This window comes from Paramisgurnus dabryanus, chromosome 8, assembly GCF_030506205.2.
Source record: "Paramisgurnus dabryanus chromosome 8, PD_genome_1.1, whole genome shotgun sequence".
In the NCBI taxonomy this organism is placed as follows: Eukaryota; Metazoa; Chordata; class Actinopteri; order Cypriniformes; family Cobitidae; genus Paramisgurnus; species Paramisgurnus dabryanus.
Genome location: NC_133344.1, coordinates 28,315,704 through 28,338,682, shown reverse-complemented (window position 1 = coordinate 28,338,682; position 22,979 = coordinate 28,315,704). Strand labels below are relative to the sequence as shown.

Here is a 22,979-nt window from a genome sequence, read left to right as displayed (position 1 = left end):
AACCACGATAAGAGCTGAAAGAGTCCTGTCTTGGCCTGATAGCAGGCTTTAGGGTAAAAAGATACAAGAGGGCTTAAAGTCTTGACCAACAGGATTCCAGAGGTCTATTGAGATGACAGAGGTTTAAAAAATCACTGGGTGGTCATGGTCTTGTGGGACAGGAAGGGCTTGAAGCACTAATGAAGCTTGACCAAGACGCTTCTCTCTGACAACATCTTCACAGGGGCTGGGTTATCCATTAATAGACTAAATGCATTTGCTTTGGGCTCTTATTTATTCGGTGTATTTTAATGCCATGCTAATCCTTCAACAGATTCTTGAGCAATTACTACAGCTATCTTTACAAATGTATTAGAAAATGTTTACAGTTTTTGAAAAGCATTTAAAAAATGTTTTTTATCCTTAAAAAAATGCAATCAAAGTCAGATAATTTAATATTAAAAATGCTGGGTTATTTTCAACCTAATGTTGGATCAAAAAGGGACAAACCCAGTGGTTGGGTTAAATTAAGCCAGAAAAATTTGGGTGGAAACAACCCAGCATAGGTTAAATTACAACCCAACAGGTTGGGTTTGTCTCTTTCTGACCTGGGTTGAAAATAACATAAAAGTCCATTGTGTTAACAACTGCAGATTTTTCACTTTTTATAATACATTTTTTTTTTTGCTTTGATTATATCAAACAATTACAAAGATGGACGTTTGGTAGTTAAGCTGGAAACACAGATAACAAAAAATAGCATCATATGATTACTTGTGATTTTCTCAATTGGATGAACCAATTCTCCTGTAAAAATGGGAGCATATAACGTCACCTCTGTTAACTTGTGGTATGTAGTTAGGACTGTTGTTGCGGTTAACCAGTAGATAAAGGGTTAGGCTGAGTAAACAAAAGGGTCTTTTGAACCAACAGTTGAAAAGACAATGGATGAGGTCTGAACCCTGGGGCTTTGAGAGAGACATTATCTGTGCTTTAAGTGTCATATAACAGTTGGTAAAGAAACAGTTCACTGAAAAAATAAAATTTTTGTCATTGTTTACTTAACCCTGTGTCACTTAAAACCTGTATGTTGTTATTTTTGGAAAATATGTCCATGTCTGTCAAAGTCCTTAATACTACGGTTAGTAAGTTAAAAATGTGGACTGATATGAAATGCTTTCATGACAATTTTATGTTTTGTTTTGTGCGCTTTTTAAAGATTGACAGCCCATACACTTAAAAAGAAAAAAAAAAAAACGGTTAAAAAGGTACAAGACGGTACAAAAGCTGTCACTAGGGCAGTACCTTCTCTTTTGTAACTAAAAGGTGCATATTGGTACCTCAAAGGTAAATATCTGTACCAAAATGCTACATAGTAGGACCCTTTAAAAGGTACAGTCCCAGTGACAACTTTTATACATTTTTTATGAGATCTCAGTTTTTCTGACAATTGGGTTTTATGGCAATCCTTTCTATTTCCATCTTTTTCATTCTTTCTGGCTTGACCTCTCACTGTATCTCATTCTCTCTCCATTTGCTCTATAACAAAAGATCTAATTAGACCTCGTGTGCACCGCTGCCAGTGCGAGCGCTTTCGGATCTTCCACTTCCAGGGAATTCTAAGTAGCGGAGCTGATCTGTGTCCCTAGAGCCCCTGCACGCATCATTCGTCGGCCTGCCGCCCGCGGTGGACTGTGAGTACACATCAGCAGCAGATTAAATCCACTCGGTGGAAAGCAGCACATTCCTTGCCTTGTCCATAGGGCAGAAATGACATGCATGAAAGGACCAATACCGGGCACAGTGGCTGTCAGAGGTCTTAATCCAAAGCAGTGTGTCTGTTGCACTGTTGTAATGCCTACCACTATTACATTTCTAATAAAATATTAATATTTATATAAGAGTTATATAAACGCCACCTACTATTATTAACCGAATGCTCTTTACATGTACTACACGTTCTCAAATATTTTTGCGTCAAATCCACTTAATCCCCCCTCAGGCCATTCAGAAAAACTGTTTTTTAGCAGGATCCATTATGTCTTAATAACGCTAATTAACAAGAAATCAAGCCGCAATTAGCACGTTTTGAATCTGAACTCTTCATGTATGTGTGTGTGTGTGTGCAGATTTAACGCAAAACTATTGAACGTTTGGATCATATCTAATTTTTGACGGATGTGGTGTTTAGTGGCATTTGTGTCTAAGCTCCTCATGCGTGTGTCTTACATCAGCCTGGTCTCACTGTTAATACGTAGTATTTACACGTATCTTTATAAAACAAAAAAACTTATTTTTGTACATTTAATTGGATGATAAAACGTACAATGTAGACGTATTTACAACATTTAAACGTAGCATTATTAAGTTTTTACAGCTAAAAAACTTAAAACATTTACGTATCTTTCATTCCATCAAGATTGCTGTTTAATTTCCCTTTAACTCTTTCCCCGCCATTGACGAGATATCTCGTCAATTAAGAGAAAACGCTTCCCCGCCAATGACGAGATTTTCCGTCTTTCCGCAATACCGCTATTATCCACCAGGTGGCGCCCTTCCGCAACTTTTTAAACCCGGAAGTATTCCCCTATGGCAAGCTGCTGCATGTCCGTGTCTGTTTTAAAAATCGCTCTGAATGGGATCTCTATGAAAAGTCCGTTACAAAAATTTAATTATCTCTGCTTTTTGCTCAAAATGTGATGTTTTTGCAGAAACCTACCCATATTCAAAAGCTGATTGCAAAAGAACCACTAAAGGTAGGGTAAAACAGGTTTTTTTGTTTGAAAGCAGAGGGTCTGTTCTTTCATTTGGTATATTGTATGTTTATATATTTAAAGAAGAACATTTTCTGGAAGGCATTAAACTTTGGTGAAAATCATGAAAAACGCTGGCGCTGGCTGGCAACTTTTTTTAAAAAACGAAGGTGGTGAAAAAGTTAACCATTTTAGCGAAATTTTACCACCTTAACCCTACCCCAAACCTTACCCTTAACCAAAACCCTTTTATACAAAATGTTAAAATACGTAATGTATTCTTTTTATATTATGCAACGTAATGGACAGATATGTTTAGGAACATTTTAGCAACAATAGTAACAATATAGCATTCAAAAGATATTTTAAGCCACTACAGTCTTAGGCAAAACAGTTTATTCAATCATTTTACATTACTGTTACAAAAAGCCTAACAGACAGACAAGTGTAATCACAACAACTTATTTATTGCGAATATTAAAATCAGTAGTTAAAGTAGTTAAAATGACGATGTGCTGCAGCCAAGGTCCTCTCTGGAGTATATGAAGAAAAGAAAAGTATTAAAGTTATTAATCTAAGAGAACGTTGATCCGGCTTCCCTCTGTCACTGCGCTTTTTTTTTCAAACGTACACCAAGAAAACGGAAATGACGCAAATATGTCATGTGGCATGCAAAGAGCTAGTGAGCTTTTGATATCACTGCCTTAAAGCAATGTGTTGTAAAGCTTCTTGAGGCGTGAAATTTAAATTCAATTTTATACAAGCCTATAACGAACGTGCAATCTGACTTTACAGTTGCTGATAACTCGGATAAAGATCGCTGGTTAAATAAAGGGCTGAATTTGGATCTTTTCCTCACAATCATATAAATTTTAGAGATGTGGATTACAGCAAATGAATAAAAGTAAGATCTTTTGTGAATTTATGTTGTATTTTGGTGTAATTATTGCTTAATAGTAATAATAAAGTATTGCATAGAAGACAGCATAGAAGAATACGCGTTTTTGTGTGTCATGACTCATGACAAACTAAATATTAAAAAATAGTTCAATAAATACAGAAATGTTATTCATTTTAAAGTTTTAAAATGTTCAATATTGTGAAATTCTCTGAATATCATAATCATTTCTTTAGGTAAATGGGTAAACTGTCTTAAATAAATAAGTTAGAAAATATGACTGAAAACATGTCATTAATATGATTAAGAAACACCAATGCCCGCGATTTTAATATTTATGAATAGGAATAACTTACGTACAAATTTTTACTTTTGTAAAGCTGTAAATACGTAAATTATTTACGTATTAGTCCTGTCAAAACGTCGATATTATACGTTTCAGTGTGTTTTAAACATAAATAAATGAATGTATGGTACAACCACACTGAAACATAAAAAAAACATATGTGTTCTCATGATATCACATTGCTTATATACATATAAATAAATAAATAAAGATAGATGGATAGATGGATGGATGGATGGATGGATGGATAGATAGATAGATAGATAGATAGATAGATAGATAGATAGATAGATAGATAGATAGATGGATAGATGGTTAGATTAATTAATGGTGCTTAGATTAATTCCAGAAGACTGCGCACGTGTTCAGGTTAAGATTCATGACTTACAGGGCCTCTTTGCAAATGGGGCAAAAGTTTAACTGTTATTGGCATTGGATTTTCTCACCCTGACCACAATGACCCCGTGGGGCCCCTGGGCTTTCATAATCTCCAGTCTGAAAGTCTTAACATCTGTCACCGTTCACAGACCAGAAAAGGGCGAGTTGAGTTTATGAACAAATATTAGTGGCCGGCTGACCCAGTGACCTACTGTATGTGTGTGTACATATGTGTGATTATTGTATCCCAAAATCGCCTATATGTTATCCTTATCTGTGATTTATTACTTATAATACATACAGCCATAGTTTCCCAGGCAGTGTTTCAATTAAGCCAGGACTAGGCCTTAGTTATACTAGGACATTAAAGTTGTTTTTACAAACATGCCTTACATGAAACATTACGTGTGCATCTTGAGACAAAACAATGGCACTGATATATTTGTAGATATGTCAGTGCAACCTTTTTTTCAGTTAAGACATCTCTAAAACATATTTTAGTCTGGGACTAGGCTTGGCCGTGTCCAGGAATCCACCCCATAATCACTTACCTGCTTTTGGCAAAAGATACAATTTTATAAAGCAGAAAACTGAGGTTTTTTAATGAACTATCAACGAAATATAAGCATTATAAGAGTACAGGTAAAAAAGGAAACCGTTACAAGCACCACCACAGTGTTGAAAGCACCACAATGGAAAAGAGAAAATCTGATATTATGAGTTTCGGACAGGAAACCTGGACCGGTGTCACTGGGTTCAGCATTTGTGGGAATGAATGAAAGAGTATCAGGTGCGCCGCAATACACACAACGTGTGGCCAGTTTATCTGTGTCTGACAGAAGGGTAGAGTCACTATCAGACCATCTTTACCACAGAGACTAAGGAGAGCGGTGCTAGGTTATCTTCCACTCTGATAAATACAGATAAGGCACTACCTACTGTTTGAAAGTCCAAGTTTAAACTGCATGGCTGTCGTTCAAGCCTTGAACCAATATAACTGGAATTACTGCCTGCTTCGAATTTTGATTGGTCAATTATGGGTTGACCATATAAACTACAGAGAAAAAAAAATCTGGGAACAACCTTGTAATCAGGTCAAACCTGTAAAAATAATTTTGACAGTGAGTGAAGATTTAAAGCCCTATAATGGCCTTCCATGTCATAAAATGAACAAACACACCTGATTATATAGATAAAGCTGGTTTTGAAATAGAGAATATTGCTTATTGTCCTCGAACCCATTTGTCTATCTGAGCAAAGCTCCTCCTGGCTGATCATTTTGACAGAGTTAAGTCAGAGGTTATGAAGGGACGGCCAGGGTCAAGCCGCACTAAGCAGCCCTCATTTTCTGCACAGAAAAACCTCCCCCATTTCACAAATCAAATAAAAGCTTAGTTTGTTGAACTGGCAGATGTTTCTAACCTGTTTGCCATCATTGTCACCAGGACTGAGGAAGTAAGCACTTAAACACCAGCACTGGGTTAAAAATGAACGAACCCCACCAGTTGGGTTGTAACTTAACCTATGCCGGGTTCAAATATAAATATTTTTTGGGTTAATTTACTCCAAGGGTTTGTCCCTTTTTGACCCAACACTGGGTTGAAAATAACCCATTATTTATTAGATTGAAGGAATAGTTCACCCAAAAATAAAAATAAATTTACTCACCCTCATGTAAAAAATATTTTAAAATCTGCTCTAAACACACTGAACAGCTAAGAAAATACTAAACCAGGGTCATTTGGTACCAATTTTATAATACATTTAGTGTTTTTTTTATTTTATTTTGGAGTTTGATATTTAATAAAAGAGGGGTCATGGAAGAAAGTCTAACTTAAAAATGACATTTTTAAGGCGGGTTGCGTGATTTTTGAAAAACACTTGGGAGTCGGGCCAAATCCCAAAACACACTTGTAGCCAGTCACCAGTAAGGGGCGTGTCTACTAACCGACATCATTGCCTGGGTTGTGTATGTGTGGGGCGGGTCTATCAAAAAAAGATCCAGATTCTATTGGGGTAGGGGCGTGTTTGTTTAGGTGATTTCAAATTTCAACATTGGCTTTCAGAGATAATGCACCCTGCCTTTAAAATGAAAATGAGCATGTAATCATGACATATCACTGCTTTAATTTAACAACATTCAAATCTAATAAAAAGGCTATAATGACAGCTCACCTGTGTTGTTCGGCAGCTTCATTATCAGGCAGCTCCATATCACACACCTCACATCGCTCTTTCTGGTTCTGGGCTTCGTGCTTCACGTTTGCGGTAAAATCCCCAAACTTGCTCAAGAACTCCCTCTGAATCAAACTCTGATGGAAGAGCCCCCCATAAGCACTGAAATCCATCGACATGGCCAGGGAGGACGGCATATGCAACGACGAGGCCATGGACACGGGCAACGGCAGCATGCCTTCGTTTTTATGGTTGGACGGTATAGAGCAAAACGATGCAAAATGTCTATCGGCCAGACTGGCCATGTTCACCAGGCCTGCGTGGCCATTGTCTACTTGAGAATCCGATGAACCGTCGGCTGAATGGAGCTCACGGGCGCTGGTGATGACACTGCCTCTGCTAGGGGTTCCAGGGGTGTCCCGGTGCTGCCTAGATTCACTGCCCCCTTCCGTGTTTCTGGGAAAGCTTCCTTCATTTTGGAACTCCTCATCCACCTGCATCATCTCTGTCTTAATCTTGTCTAGCAGTGGAGATGAGTTGCCATGGGTATGTGAAAAGCTCTGTGGCATGTTGCCTCGGACAAGCATGGATGGACCAATGTTCATTAGGCCCTCTACAGCATCCTTAGTCGGGCTGATGGCCGGGACACCCATTTGGGTGGATTCTGAAGATCTCTTGTCGACCATGCTGACCAGGGCCAGGCGATGGCGGGCGGCGGACCCATAGCCGCCATCCGGTACGGAATGCTTTTTAGAAATAAATGTACTCTTAAGGTACTTGATCCTACGTTCGTCGACATCATCAGTGCCGTTCTCGTTCATATTCACGTCTGCGTCGTTTTCTTCGGACACCTGGATGGTTTCCAAGATCTTCAGACATTGCTCTTCTAAGTATTCAATCTCTAGAATCTCTGCTGCGTATAGCAGGTCGTCTAAGTCCTCCAGCTTGGCTTGGAGCGTGGCGGTGTAAGCGTACTCCAGAATCTGCTGGAAGGTCTTTGGTGAGAGGAAGTCCAGAGTGTAATGTTGGCTGTTGCGGTGGAACAGAATCTCAAACATTTTACTTGCACATGCAAGCACGGTTCTGTGGGCATGAAACTCCTGGCTGTCGACCATGATGACCACATCACACAATGTCCCAGAGAGCCGCATTTGGTTGGCCTTCTGCAGGAGCGTTGTGGGGTGGCCGGGGTTTTGGAGGTGAATCATACCCATTTTAGCTAATTCCATTACTTTATGATTTATTCTACCATCTCATGGGTTTGCTTTTTCCTCTTGTTCCTGTGAACGTCATTCAGTGTAAAAAAAAAAGAAAATACACTACGTCACCTGTTGCAATAATGTGCAATACACAGATCAATTCATCTCAGTTACACAAGTCACGTTAATCATCACTCAAACAGCTAACTCAATATTTTGGAAATGGGTAAAGGGGAGCTGTTTTGAACCTCCATACAGAGGCAGCAACCAATCGTCGCAACAAGTGTTACGCAATCACAGTAATAGTAATGGAAAGCTGCCAGGTGAGACTGAACTAACAACATTCAAGACATGCTTGAGAACGTACATTTACAGTTTCCTACGGGGGAAAGGCTAATTTATTTTTTATTGTTTCTATTAACACCGAGTCACATATTAGGACACGAAACTCATGCCAAGAAATGCATCTCTGTTTTACAAACCGCACTACAAAATTAACAACTGAACTGTGGAACCTGAGAGCTAATGGTCCACACGTTAAACTGTAGCCTATTTTCTTGATTATTTATTATAGACTTAACTTTGATAATATCTTGAAAAATATCAAAATTCCATATAAAGTATCAATTTCTTACTTTAAGTATTCAAAATCGCTTTACGTCAAATCCCAAGCGTCAGGTTTTCATGCATGTACGCGTGCATGCGATATTGTGAGCGCATCTGCTATTGTTTTAAAAAGCTGGAACTAAACACAAGAAACACATTTATTGTCGATGTAATATCGATAGCGATGTAAAGAAAACAAGAAAACCTTGCCCTTCACGACTCCTGGAAAGGTTGAGCGCTGACTTATAACCTTTCAGCATTCAAATCAGATAAATAAATATTTTACACAGTGACTTACAGTAGGAGCAACACATATATGCATCAATATAACGCATGCGAAATATAAGAGAAAAAGCAAAAGATCCGAGACAGCGACAATATCACGATCATCTGATGTTTCCTCGCGCAACAGTCTGCATCAAAGATGCGCGGTCAAGCACCCGCGATCCTACCTGACTGACAAGTTTTGTGCTTAAACACACTGACAAGCAACATGTACGTCAGTTTGTCTTTTAAATGAAATCGTTTTCATAACACTTACACTCAGTCGTAAAAGCATAAGCATGACAATGCCTAAACAATTACGCGCGTGCCATATTTCAAACGACAACAAACAAGTTGCATCCTCAGCCCTAGCATTAACTTATCTCTGCACCACTTTAACAAAGTAATAAGCATTAAGTCAGTCAGGACTCACTAGCTAGAAGGGGCATTGAGGTTTCCCCGGTGAAGTTATTTCGACTTACCTGGAAGTGGCGCGTAAATTGAACACTTGTTATTAAGGCATCGACATACTGAGGTTCACAAGAGCCGCTTCACGCGCACTAGACTCGCCGCGCGGAATCCAATCATCATCATCGCTCTGACGTCAACGCAATGGCTCGCGCTTTTCTGCGAGGCGGGTCGAGAGACGCGGAGACGCGCAGGTTTAAATGTGTGGTAATGAATGGAGCTGCTGAGGAAACAGGTACCGAATGCTTACTGATACTCGAGTTGAAGGAAAACCCCAAACCATCATTTACATATGACAAAAAATTAAAGAAACTTTGAATAATTCAGCCCGCTTACACTTGTTTTAACTTTGAAGAGCGTGACTGCGTTAAAAAGAGCTTAGCTGGTACATGAATGAAGGGTAACGTTAAAAAGAATGAATGAGAATAAAACCCGCGCACAAAAGCACCCTGACAGTAAGGATGTCTTAGATAATCTCCCACTGCTTTCAAAAAGATTGAAGTATGTACGTATAGTGTAATTAGCCTCTGTAGTAATTACGACATTCCGTCAATGTATAATATTCTGTAGTACTATATTAACCATATAGTTAGAACATGGTGAGTGAGCATCACATCATGTCTTATTTATTGTTGCACAGAGTGGTATCATAGTGCCAAAATTTGGGCGCTTTAAGCAGTTAGCTTAATTACAATATGGTCTATTTGGCTATTGCAAAACGCTTATACATACGCAGAAACATGTTTGACAGGTGACACAGATTACTCACACGTTATAATGAAGAACATTCTGTACACATAATAATGTCAAGAATGTTGATATGAGGCACGTGCGGTCACGTAGTTACAGAGAAACATGCATTCACAGAGTGATATGTAAGGCTCATATAGTAAAATAGCGCCACCTGCTGATCAGAGTGAAACAGATTGGTACTCTGATTTCTAAATGTTATACAGTAGAAAGGAAATACAGTACAGTACAGTATACTGGGTTTAGTTTAGATTTTTCTGTCAAATTTTGTTTAATTTTTAGCAATTTTGCTATAACATTTGTCTTTATTTTTAAAAGTGTTTTATTAGTTCTTTTATTTTAATTCAGTTAAAAAAGCAATTTTGCTATACAATTTGTCTTTATTTATTTTTTAAAGGTTTTTTATAATTTTTTTTTTTTTTTTTAAATTTGCTATGACCATTTGTTATTTTTATTATTATTTATTTATTTATTTCAATTCAGATTTAATTTTTTTGTCTTTGTTTTTGATTAATTTTAGTGCCTCAACTTAAACTTATTTAAGTTTATAGCTAAGTCTTTAGGTTTTGCAATTAATATTTAGGCATATATCTTATTTAATTTCAATGTAAGTTTTTTTTTTGTTAATGTAATTATATCAACATATAATTCTGATAATTCAGAAAACTGCTTTTTTTCATTAGCACAATTATTGTTGACACAGAACTTTTCAATTTGCTTTATTTATATTTCTAGAAGTTGATATTGTGTTGCTGTTATTGCGTTATATGTAGTTATATGTAAAGTAACCATGGTAGAAATGGCAGAGATGAATTGAAAAGACCCCATCAGGACATACTGTATTTTATATTTTTAAATCATAAAAGCAAAATTAAAGGGACATCATGAAAATTTGACTTTTTCATGTAAGTGTTATAATTGGGTCCCAAGTGCTTCTATCAACCTAGAAAACATGATAAAGAACAACCCAGTAACTTTAAGTTTAACTTAAGTTTTAGTAAACCATTCTCTGAAAGCATGTGAAAAAATAGGTAATTGAAATTTGGCTCCCCTTGTGATGTCAGAGGGGGTTAATACAGTCCCTTAATCTGCACTATCAAACCACGTCACTGCCATTTAGTGCAGAGATCAGTTCATTTGCATTTTTAGGGACACACCCAAAACTGGCACATTTTTGTTCACACCTACAAAGTGGCAATTTTAACATGTTATAATAAAGTATCTATGGGGTGTTTTGAGCTAAAACTTCATATGTACTCTGGGGACACCAAAGATTTATTTTACATCTTAAAAAAGTCTGGTGAAATGTCCCCTTTAAAACACATTTATGAATAAAATTTACAAAGGGATTCATACAAAAGATGGAAATACTCTACATTTTCAACAAGAACTTTATCCCCCATTGATATTCCTCCCTAGACTCAGGCCCCAATAGCTCTGATAGTAACAAAATATTTTGGAACAAATTTGGTTATAATAGAGCATAAGTGTAAAGGATCACATTCAGATGGATATTTCAAACTACCATAAATCAATATGACAACAAATGATTTTATGCACGATTATTTATTGTTACGTTTGCACAGTACTTTTTATCATTACTTGTGTCTATTTTATTTTGCATTATTCTACTGTTTACTGTATAGTCTGCACTAACTGTTCTGTTTGGATGGTTCTGTAACTGTAATCATGTTTGTATAAGTTTGTTTTGTTTCGGTGTGGCACCGCCGTATAGTTCCTATACAGTTTGTTGATCTAAATTAGCACCAAAATATGACAGACCTTTGTTTAGTAAAAGCATAAAGAAACATTTACACAGTGAATGTTTGCATAAACACAAGAAATATAACCATCAAAAGATAATCTTTCGTGTTTCAATGAGTTTAATTAAAATGTGTTAGAACAACACAATTTACAACATGTTCTTATTTTAAAGCACACCCATCATACTTTTATTTCATTGGTCAAATCCCCATGTACAGAAAACCATTGACAGTTCAGGGGTAAAATGGCAGTGCTCAACAGAATAATTGGTGTACAGTGGGCAGAGATAATATCCTTCCCTTTTATAATCCAAACCATTAATTTTATAGAAAGCCTAGGAATCATAAACCACCCAGAAATAACATCTTGAGCATTTCTGCACTGACCTACAGTGAGGCAGCACACTTCAGTCTTGCTTAACATCAGACGTGCAGGCAGATGGTCATGCAATGAGTGATGTCGTGAAGACTCTGTCAGAGTTATGTGTCTTATTCCTCCTGTTTTACACAGGACTGTTAACAATATACATGTTTTTATATAAAAGGACAATCAGCGTTGACTACAAAGCTATGTGGATATTCTTCCAAAAAACACACAACAATTCGATAACACAATCACAGTGCACAAGCTTGCAGTTGACAGTGTAAAACACACCCTTTCTCCAGAGGTATACAGTATAAAAATGAGCAGATATTTCAGTTTCCATTCCATGTTTTTGGAGCATATGTTTGGAAAAATGACTTGATGTATAAATTGCAAATATTAGAAATACATGGTCATTGTATAAACGAATCGAAGTTGTAAAGTATGTGACTATGATATTTGTTGACTGGCTGTCTTTACAGTCCATAATCGTCTTTACAGTTACGTGTAAATAAAACGCAATGCAAAAATAAAATATAAAACCGACAATGAATCAAGCCTAGCCCTCAAACACACAAAATATAAAAATAGGACGAATCATATCAATTTTTATATTGTACTATGGAAATCATGTATAACTGCAAAGATATTTCTCCTGAATAATTTGATTCCCTGTTAAAATAATCAGAACGACTTGAAAAGAAACACAAAAAATCTGTACACATTGTAATCATTGACGTCCATCCTGAAACCGAAACATCTGGAAGTTTACTCAAAAAATAAGTGGAAAAGGCATACATATTTAAGTAACAATATACACCTTTTAGTTGAGAAATGTATTAAGGGCACTGTTAAATGAACACGTCCATGTTCATCATGATGCTGCCGTTCCTCCACTTGTCCTCATGCTTTACTCTCGGTGTTGTTTGTTTGCGAAACGTCATTGGCTTCTGCTTTCTTTAACTCGGCGTTTCCTGTCGCACTCTTCTCATCTTCCAGGACTTTCCTGTTAGGGGAGATCACTTAATAAATATTTATCCCAAAATGAGAATTTTGCCATATTTGCTGACCCTTATATTGTGCCAAGCTTGTATGAATTTCTGTTCAAGTACTCTTTGCGTTTTCCTTGCAGTTACTGTAAATGTGGACTGGAGCGTTCTCATCGTGTTTCACAGAAGAAATTCATACGGGTTTGGAAAAACATGAGGGTGAGTAAACAATATATTTTTATTTTGTGGTGCACTGTTCCTCCAAATTAAAGGTCACCTAATATGGCAATTTGTCAAGATCAAGTCTCAGGTGTCCCCATGCGACTCCAAGTTCCCTATAGATAATTTATTATACCATGTGAAAAGGCCCATTTTTGTGTCTCCCTCGTCCATGCATCTTTATATAAGGTGTTAAAGGTGGGGTGCATGATTTTTGAAAAACACAAAGGGAGTCGGGCCGAGTACCAAAACACACTTGTAGCCAATCAGCAGTAATGGGCATGTCTACTAACCAACATCATTGCCTGGGTTGCGTAGGTGTGGGGTGGGTCTATCAAAAGAAGGTCTAGATTGTATTGGGGTAGGGGTGTGTTTGTTTAGGTGATTTCAAATGTCAACATTGGCTTTCAGAGATCATGCACCCCGCCTTTAGTATGAACTTATATGACAATCACATTTCTTCATTATTCATAATGAATGTGCAGTAATGAGTTATGTAAAGATTTAAAATAGACATAATGATCTAACTGTGATCTTTGGATGGTTGTGGGCGGAGCCTGACCAGTGATGTCAGGTAGCTCAGAAAGCACTTGTCCCATGAGGGTGATTCTCTTGAAATTAGACTTATGAGGTGTCATGAAGCATTTTAATAAAAAAATTAAATGCTATCAAAATAAGAAGCATACAGTTACAAAGAGCTCTTCATGTACTATTTTGCACATGATTTCAAATTACATCATACAAACATATTTTGTTGTTTTTTCCACATTTAAGGGGAACGTTTTCATTACCGCAACGTGTCCATGAGTAGATTTGGGTTATTTGACATGGAAATATTTATTATTAAAAAATCTAAAAAATTAAAAGCTTCAGTGCATGTTATACTATAAACATTTACAGTAAAGAAACATGTGGTATTTGGTGATCATTGGTAAATGTAGAGACAATAATAAGGAATATAAATGTGTCCAAGACCTTTTCTCATCCTCCGCAACAATTTTCAATCATTGTTGAAGCCCTCAAGGAACTAACATTTTCAACAAAAAAAAGTTGTAAGGGACATAATTGACTGTGACACTCAAGATAGCTATCAGGTAAGCAGTTCTTATTTTTTCTCTCCAGATAAAAGTTAAAATTTTGTTTGTCATAGTACCTACACAACTTTTTAGTTTTCATTACCGAAACATGAGTTTGTAAATGCATATATTTAATGTAATATAATTTTGCAGTAATGATAATTTTTGGTAATGATAATCTTAAAAATGTAAACAATTCTATAGGAAATATTTTTTTTTAAATCCTCTAAAAATAATAGTTATAGTAAGTTCAGACCTTAATCTTATATGTGCAAAAAAATTGGCTTCAATGGCTTTTTAAAAATTCGGATGCTAGACACCTTCTAAATCTGGATTTTGTGAGAATCACCCATAAGAATATTGAGGTTTCTACTGGGATTTTTAAAAAGTAGGGTTTTTTATCCTCACAGGGTGGTTGTGTACACACACAGGCGACACATTATTATGTTCAAACAAATATGAATTTCTCATATTAGGTGACCTTTAACTGTAAAACTGCCAATGCTGCAAAACAAAAACACATGCACTGATTTAGTTGACCACATGCAGTGAAACACTAAACATCTAAGGGGCACACACATACACAAACTAAAAAAAACATCTAGACAGCATCTAGAAACCCATACTCGCTCTGTGCCGGAGCAGATGGCCCACTGAATCCAGCTGTACCCAGAGCATGTGACCCATCCTGGGGGAGATCTGTGTCTGGAGCCAGTGGGAGTTCTCCATCAATCTGAAGATCATGATTCAGTGAGGGGATAGGGGCGCAACCCTGTGGGCTGCTGGGATTTGAACTGACATGGGATGGGCTCTGAACAGACGGCAATGACTCTGACGCTTTATCTGTGGAGTTTGTTTCGACAACACTGGGAGGGGAAGTGGCCTGGCTAGGGGGCATGGGTACTGGTTCCTCTGAGGAGATCACAGGAGGAACCTCAGTTTGTGCTTGTTCTGAGGCATCACCCAGGTCTACCAGAAGAGTAACATCGGTTGTAGTGTCAGAAGATGAAGATGGTTTTGTATGAGTTTTGGGTGTGCTACTATCAGATGGTGATGTATGGGTGGGGTTAGGCTCAGGGGGAGGGGCTGTGATGCTGGAGGTGAGAGTGGTGCTCTCGCTAGCAGGGCTGCTCTGGCTAAGTTCAAAAGTGTCAGTGATTGTGTCAGAGTTAGTAGGCACAGAGAGAGGCAAGTCCACCATCGCGGCGGCCCTTTCCGTTACTTGCCTGTGAGAAGAGGAAGAAAACAGAGACACTGACGAGTGATCTCGAGATGGAATGATGACATTGATGAAGAGACAATAAATTATTACAGTCACATGGTTACAGTATGCAGTACTGATTTTAAGTGCAGTATTGCATGCGTGTACTGTAAAAAAATCTATGTTGCACTTACATTTTTAAGTTTAATAATTGTAAAAATGACAATTAATTATAACTTAATTGAGGAGTTGCTAAAAATTATAAAATAAAGTAAAAAAAAACTTAAGCTAATTCAGCTTTATTTTTAAAATGTATAACAACTCCTCAATAGTCAAGAAAGTATAAATTAATTGTGAATTCGAGGTTAATTAAACCAAAACATTTAAGTGCAACAAGGAATTTTTTACAGTGGAAATGGTATGCTGTGGATGGTCACTAGAGGGAGCACTTGATTTAGATGTAAAATATAAGGTAGACGGCAGAAAGGAATAATAAGGGAGTATAGCGATGCAACATTAAATAATATTACCATGTTTTTTGCTCATAAAAAAGGTAATATTTTTCTGGTAATAATATCAGGGACCACTTTTCATCATTCAATCAAATCCAGAAGAATATAACCAAATCCTGCCTTCCACAAAATACTGTTTAATGCTTGTCACACTAGACTTTTAGCATGCAAGTTTTATGCAGACCCCTATGTGTATAGCCTGCAACCAAATGTGATATGATATGACGTGCTGAAATGTACACTTTATATGTTTGCACCATTATAGTTGTTATTATTGTACAAAACTTTGTGTGATACAAGAGCTTTCTCCACCTGAAAAGGTTGTACGGAGACGTATCAATCATATGTTGGTGACACGTCTTTACGTGATACAAATTGGCAAGACTTTACCAAGCTTGAACTTTAGAATGTGCCAAAATGCAAAACATTTTCGCATAAGCTTGTTTTTCGGTTTGCCCCAACCGCATGAAGTCAATGGAACGAAAGTTAAGTGCTTAGGTTTTCAAACTTTGGATCAAGACCCACTTGTGGGTCACACAGTGGGATAAGGTGGGTCGCTTGGCTGTAGCGGTGAATGAAACAAAAAAGTTTAGTCCAAATAATGACAAGCAATAACAATGATTTTGATATGTTATACCATAAGGTATTTTGATATTGCAATTAAACTTAAATTTCATTAAAATGACAGGGAAAATAAAGATAGTCAATTAAAATAGAGAAAAACATAGCATTTCCTCATAGTTCTATTTAAAATTTTTAAATGTTGGTGGGTCCAAACCATGGATTATATATCTATTTAAGTGGGTTGCGAAATAAAAAGTTTGACAACCACTATAGTGTCACACTAGACTTTCAGTATGCAACATTTATATGCTACCGAGCCCCTAAGGTGACATTGGAGTAAAAAAAATCTTAAAGGTGCAGTGTGTAAGTTTTAGCGGCATCTAGTGGTGAGGTTGCGAATTGCAACTCCACTGTTCAACCCTCGCTTTTGAAATGCATAAAGAAGCTACGATAGCCACCACCGGACAAACATTTCATCGTCGGAGACAACTTAGTAAAAAGGTTTGTCCGTTAAGGGCTTCTGTAGAAACATGGCAACACAAAATGGCGACTTCCATGTAAGGGGACCCTCGGTGTATGTAGTTAAAAACGTCTTATTCTAAGGTTATAAAAACATAACGGTTCATTTTACAAGGTCTTTATACACCACTGATAATATAGTTTTGCATATTATTTTGCATTTCTTTCAAGAGATCCTTCTAAAAATTACACACTGTACCTTAAAGTTTAGTTTCATGTAATTTTTTTAAAAAGTTTAGTTTCGCATGCACACGTGAAACTTTCGCGTGCGCACATGAAACTTCCGCATTCATGTGTGCATGCGATAATTTCACGTGCGTGCGTGATAGTTTCACGTGCGCACGCGAAACTAAATGCGATAGTTTCACATGAGCATGTGAAACTAAACTTAATTTTTTATCCATGTCCCCTTATGGGCTCCGTAATATGTAGACCCTTGCAGCAACCGGAAAAATAATCGCACGCTAAAGTTTTTTATTGGTTGCTTTAAATATATTGTAGAAAATAAGACTGAACCATACTGATATGAAGTTTTTTGATAGTATTGATCATCTATTGATCACACGCCATCATGTGATATGAATTTGCAGGTCCGAAAACTTCCGATCTGACACATGTGGACGCATATGAAAGGAAGTCAATGAAAAAGTTTAGTGTGACCGCACCCTAGCTCGGAAATGTGTTAAAGGGACAATAAGTAGGATTTACCCCCCATCTAGTGGTGAAATTGTATTTTGCATTCAAACGAACAGTGCTCTCTAGCGCCTCGCTTTTCCAAATGCGTGTTGCAACGACGGTAGCCGTTATGTACTCACTCATCTCCTTGTCCGTTTCAGCTGTGTAAGTGTTCTGAATGAAATGCGTTGTGAAAACGCGTTGGTAGGCTAGTGCTTTTTGTCCCTCTCTGCTATTATAGTTTATCAGTATGGCGGAACGATATGGAAGCCTCCTTGGACTTACCCGTTCAATGTAAGTAAAGAGAAGAACATCTAAGCTTACAAAGAAAAGTCAGATCACTGGCAGATGTCATTTGACACCAATGAGGACATATTTATGAATAAAGACATTGATGAAAAAATATTATGTAAGCATTTTTAGGTTCATTACCCTATAAAGGCATTTAGAGTGGGATTGTATGCTTGATGGCAGATGGGAGGGATTATTTTTGGGATTCCATGTGGTGCAGCAGAAATGACACACTGCAGCTTTAAAAGCACTGCCAAAATGCCATTTTATGCTGTCTTTAAGTAAGCAAACGTCATGAAAAATGAGAAAACATGCAGAAGGTGATAACTAGTTGCAGTTACAGGGGTGCAGCAAACACCTCACTCCAGATGCTCCAAGATGGCGCCGACCTAAAGTATTCGAGCTAACAGATGTAAACGACAGCATTACAGCATAACATGATGCTTACTCTGGTTCAGTAAGTGGAGTGGTCTCATTGGGCTCTGGATGGCCTTCTGCGTCGTGATTGGCTGTAGCTTCCTCTTCGGTCCTCACTTCCACAATGGGCTCTTTAGACATATCTCGACTGCATTTGGAGAGAACGCATACACATCTGGTCATTACATAGCCATGAGTGGAGATTGATGAGGTCACTACAGACCAGGCATAAGAGGGGCTCTTGTTTCCTTTCAAGAGGCTTAAAATAGCGCAACATATGCAACTGAAAAATAATCCACGCTCGACATTCGCACACATTGCAGTCCGGGTCCATCGATGCTCTTAGTGTTTGTTGTGAATGTTTGCATCTATGTACTACAGCACTGAATGGAAGAACATTGTGGATACTCACACAAAGGCGTCATTGCCGGCCTCCATGTCTTTGCCTTTGGTGCCTGGCCCGGTTTTACCGCAGATGCACATGAAGATGCCGCACTTGTTGAGGACGCAGCAGGTGGCGTCCAAGACCAGCAAGAGAATCACACACACCAGTATGAGAATACCAACAATAACTCCAGTGTTTAGGCCCGTCCCATCATCCATCGCATCTGGTGGAGAAAGACAGAGATCATCAACCTGAACACAAAACTTGAGATTAATGTAACAGTCAAGCAAGTGCCAAATAAGAATCTAGCAATGAAAGTCTTGGTGAGGGCAACAGGGAAAAGCAAAACTGGGCGCTTACTGAATACATGACTAGTATGCTTGTACTTGCAACTTTTTAAACCTTTTGGTTGACCTCCAGTAGCACAAAGTTGGTAAAGTGTACCTCTGATGGTACAGAGCTGTGATAGCAATGCAAAACTTGTGGGTTTGAATGCCAGGGAACACAACATACTAATGAAAAAATATTTTGCTTGAATGAACCAGTGTGGTTAAAAGCATAAAAAGATGACTTACCTTTAAATGCCAGTGACATGATCAGTCACCTCATGATGATATGATGAACTGCTACAATATACATGGTTTATTCGTGACAAAGAAAAGCCTTAGGATGTTTTTTGTTTGTTCATACTCAGGGGCCTGAGAGATGTCTGCTAAACTTTTACCTTTGTAAACTTTGAGACATTATATCCACAGAGCGCACCTGCTTCATTTTATTTACAACAATTTCAAATATTTTTCGCCATTAAAGTCTGTGCAGCTAACTCAAACGCCAGATGCTCCAAAGTTTTATTGAACGGAAATGATTTGACCTCTAAGGGGCGGTTTCCCAGACCGTTTTTAGATGAATCCAGGACTAAGCCTTAGTCATATTAGGAAATTTAAGTAGTTTATACAGACATAAAGTACTGTGCAAAAGTCTTAGGCCACCACGCTACCATTAGATTTGTTGTTTTTGCAATTGTATAGTGATCATATATAATTATTTCTCAGTCTCTTTATTGGAATATAACCAGTAAATACAGGAAATGTGTATATACTGTAGTATTAAAAACAGTGTAAAATTATAAGATGAAGTGTCAAGTATTTGGCAGCTGCAGGATCTCTTAAACCTAAATGAAATTAAATCCTAATTTCTAATTCTAATCAAATGACTTCAGGACTTCAATCTCCTAAAAAAAAAGCTCAAGATTGTCTAGTGCCAAGAGAGGTCACACTAAATACTGACTGATATTTAGTTTTGTTTTTAATTTTGTGTACATATTTTCTGTTTGTATCTTAAAAAAGAGTGAAAAATAAATATGGATGGCCTAATGCGGCTTTCACATAGGACGCGGTGTGTGCTGCGGTATGAAATCCATTCATTTCAATGGCTTGCGCCGCACGAGGGCGTTTTTTTGTTGCGTCGAGCAAAGCGCGAGCGCAGCGCTCACGCCGCGGTCAAAGTTCAAAATAGTTTAACTTTTGCACTGCGCTCTGTGACGATTACCCGCGCGGCCAATAGAAACGGGGGATCCAAACAAGCAAAATGGACGAAGAGCATCCCAGAGCTTTATAATACAAGTTTATTCTCCTACAAAGACATCGAAAGGAAAGCTGTGTCATGGAAACACGTAGCAATTCAAGTTGGCATGTCAGTTGTGTTTTAAGTCAAGTAGCTTGTTGTAAGCAGGCAGCTTAAAGTTACGTGAAATGGAGATGGGTAACATCAGTCTCTGTATTCCTTATCGACTATTTAACGCAAATATAAACACTGTAGTAATTTATTGAAAATCCTGCCTACTTTGGTCTGGCCATCAGAGCACAAATCGCTTGCCTGCGCTGAACACAGCGGCGAGCGCAGCGCACCCCACATCCTATGTGAAAGCCGCATAAGGGCCGATTCACACCGGCTGCGTGGCGTGTCTGTTGCGTGTCTTTCGCATGTCAGCTGCGTGGCGTTTTCTATGCCCTTGCTTACCAGAAGCGTTTCTGACACAGCGCTGCTGCTGCCAGCCTACGTATGTTTCCTATTGATAAACTGACCTGACGCTTCCAAGACGCGTGCGTGTGGCGTGAAAAATAGGCGTCGGTCCTATTCCTAGGGTGCACGCGTTTTTGGCAAGGCTCGAGCCGCGCATGAGACATGCGTGTCATGCAGGCGGTGTGCACGGTCAAACCCGCTAACATGGAAGCCTAAATAAAAACAGACACGCCACGCAGCTGAGACGTTCACGCCATGCATCCGGTGTGAATCAGCTCTAAGGCTTTTGCACAGTACTGCACATAAAAAAAAAACAATACTGGTGTCCATCTTGAGACAAAACAATGGCACTGATATATGAGATATGTCAGGGCAAGATGTTTTTAAACAGTCCCTCCAGAAAAACCTGATAATGCGATCGCATGATTCAACGCATAATCAGCCAAAGTCCGCATATTTATGCGGGGGCCGCATATTTTCAAATACGCCGCACTTTCGCAGCATAAATTGCAGATTTCTGTGCGCAAAATATGCAGCGTTTGCATGATTTCATAATCCCTAGCAAAAATCACATATATCTTAGCAAAAAGTTGCATTTACTTCACACAAGCGCAGAACGTTATGAAGTGACATGATTATGTGACGTTAACATCATTGAAAAGCTGCAAACTCTTTTTGCAAGTTCCCGCAATTTTTGCAAGTTTCCGCAAATTCATTGCATAAAATTGCATAAATATCCCGCATATTCCATCGCATTTCTTAAGAAAAAGTGACGCAAGATCAAGGATTTTTGCCCGCAACAATCACAAAAAAAACTCTGTGTTTTTCTTGAAGGACTGTTGAAACCGCATGCAAGAATTTATTAGGCAAAAAAGAAACATGTCATATGATAACCTGCAGGTTGAAGCATTGCAGTTACTTTCAGTAATAACAATGTGTGGATATTTTACTATTTTGGTCATTATAGCACACTTAAAGGTAAAGACACATACAGTAGTATAACAACATACTGTAGAGGAGAATGGAGATGACGGAGTGAGGGCTATATAAACAACATTATGAAGTACACACAAGAGTTATCTAAAAATTATATATTAAATCATAAAATTACAACGTAACAATATATTGGTACAAATTGGAAATTAACAGTTGGATTTGTTTTATAACCAAAATGAGATCCACGTCCTCTTTCAGCACCAGTGACAGTGTGAATACAGATGACTTTCCTTATACTTGATTTACTTTCTGGTTCACTTCTAAAACATAACCTCATTACATTACATAAAGATATCAAAAAGAAACCACATGCCACAAACGGTTTATGTAAAAAAGCAATTTAATAATGCCACACGTGTGAAGAATAGCCCTAGCAGTCATTATAATACATAGTTGTTTCCAATCATTAAGAAGGTTTCATGTTTAAGCCTCAAAAAGTCTTTTAGGCAATAAAATAACATCTGAAAGGTCTGTTACAAAGCTGTTCCCAAAGGTCTTAATTTGTACAATTTTTGTTAGAGGAAAAAAGTCTACAGATAGCTAAGACATATTCCCTGTGCTTTTAACCATTCTTTCATTTCTTAAAATTGAGTTACTGTCAATAAAAGGATAAATTTAACTACATAAGATTTTTGCCCAAATTTGCAGTCAGGATAAGTCGAGGACAGCTGCCCCTGAGAATCTGACCCCTGCTGTAATCTAGTCCCTACTGACTGTTTGCTTTTCCTTAGCAAGTCCACACATCTGCGCTCATCTCCTTCGCATACATCTGTCATGAGATTTGTGTTTCTGTGTAAGTCTGTTGTGTTCCAAATAACATTATTTGAAAGCCTGCTAGCATGTGATCCTCAGAAGTGGGTGGCTATACAGGTAGCCGTTTTTTTAGTCGTGATCTTGCGTTACTTTGTCTATGAGGCTTAGTGTTCCCAGCACATGGATTATTAGAGACGAAAAAATCATGCAACAAGTCCTCAACATGAGGAGAACACATTCCTCTATCAAAGCACGAGCAGCAATAATAGAGAGGGCAGTAAAGAGGCGAGAGTGCACGTGACAGAAGAACAACTCAGATTGACTGAAGACACAAACATTTACATACATAAAATAACAAGGGAGAAAGTATCGGCACCAGAATGGTTGCGGTATGCGTGCATGTGATGATCCGTCCAT

General features: G+C 37.9%; 2 protein-coding genes across 8 annotated transcripts in view; both read right to left on the bottom strand.

Annotated features, from left to right (window-relative positions):
- Positions 1 to 9,280, bottom strand: part of zbtb16b (zinc finger and BTB domain containing 16b) — a 65,851-nt gene extending 56,571 nt beyond the window's left edge. The window contains exons 1-2 of the mRNA XM_065281379.2: positions 9,081 to 9,280; positions 6,530 to 7,809 (exon numbers count right to left, since the gene is read on the bottom strand). Coding sequence (XP_065137451.1) covers positions 6,530 to 7,758 — 1,229 coding nt within the window. The 5' untranslated portion in view covers positions 7,759 to 7,809; positions 9,081 to 9,280. The remainder of the gene's footprint in view (positions 1 to 6,529; positions 7,810 to 9,080) is intronic.
- A 3,401-nt stretch (positions 9,281 to 12,681) lies between these two features.
- ncam1b (neural cell adhesion molecule 1b) overlaps positions 12,682 to 22,979 on the bottom strand; it is a 107,571-nt gene continuing 97,273 nt past the window's right edge. For 3 of the 7 annotated variants that reach the window (XM_065281372.1, XM_065281374.1, XM_065281375.1), the window contains 4 exons: positions 18,819 to 19,014; positions 18,438 to 18,554; positions 14,848 to 15,453; positions 12,682 to 12,949 (listed from right to left, as the gene is read on the bottom strand). In XM_065281372.1, the coding sequence (XP_065137444.1) occupies positions 12,847 to 12,949; positions 14,848 to 15,453; positions 18,438 to 18,554; positions 18,819 to 19,014 (1,022 nt within the window). In that variant the 3' untranslated portion in view covers positions 12,682 to 12,846. Of the gene's footprint in view, positions 12,950 to 14,847; positions 15,454 to 18,437; positions 18,555 to 18,818; positions 19,015 to 21,642; positions 22,885 to 22,979 lie in introns of those variants that run through there. The other 4 variants (XM_065281373.1, XM_065281378.1, XM_065281376.1 and 1 more) reach the window with 3 other exon arrangements.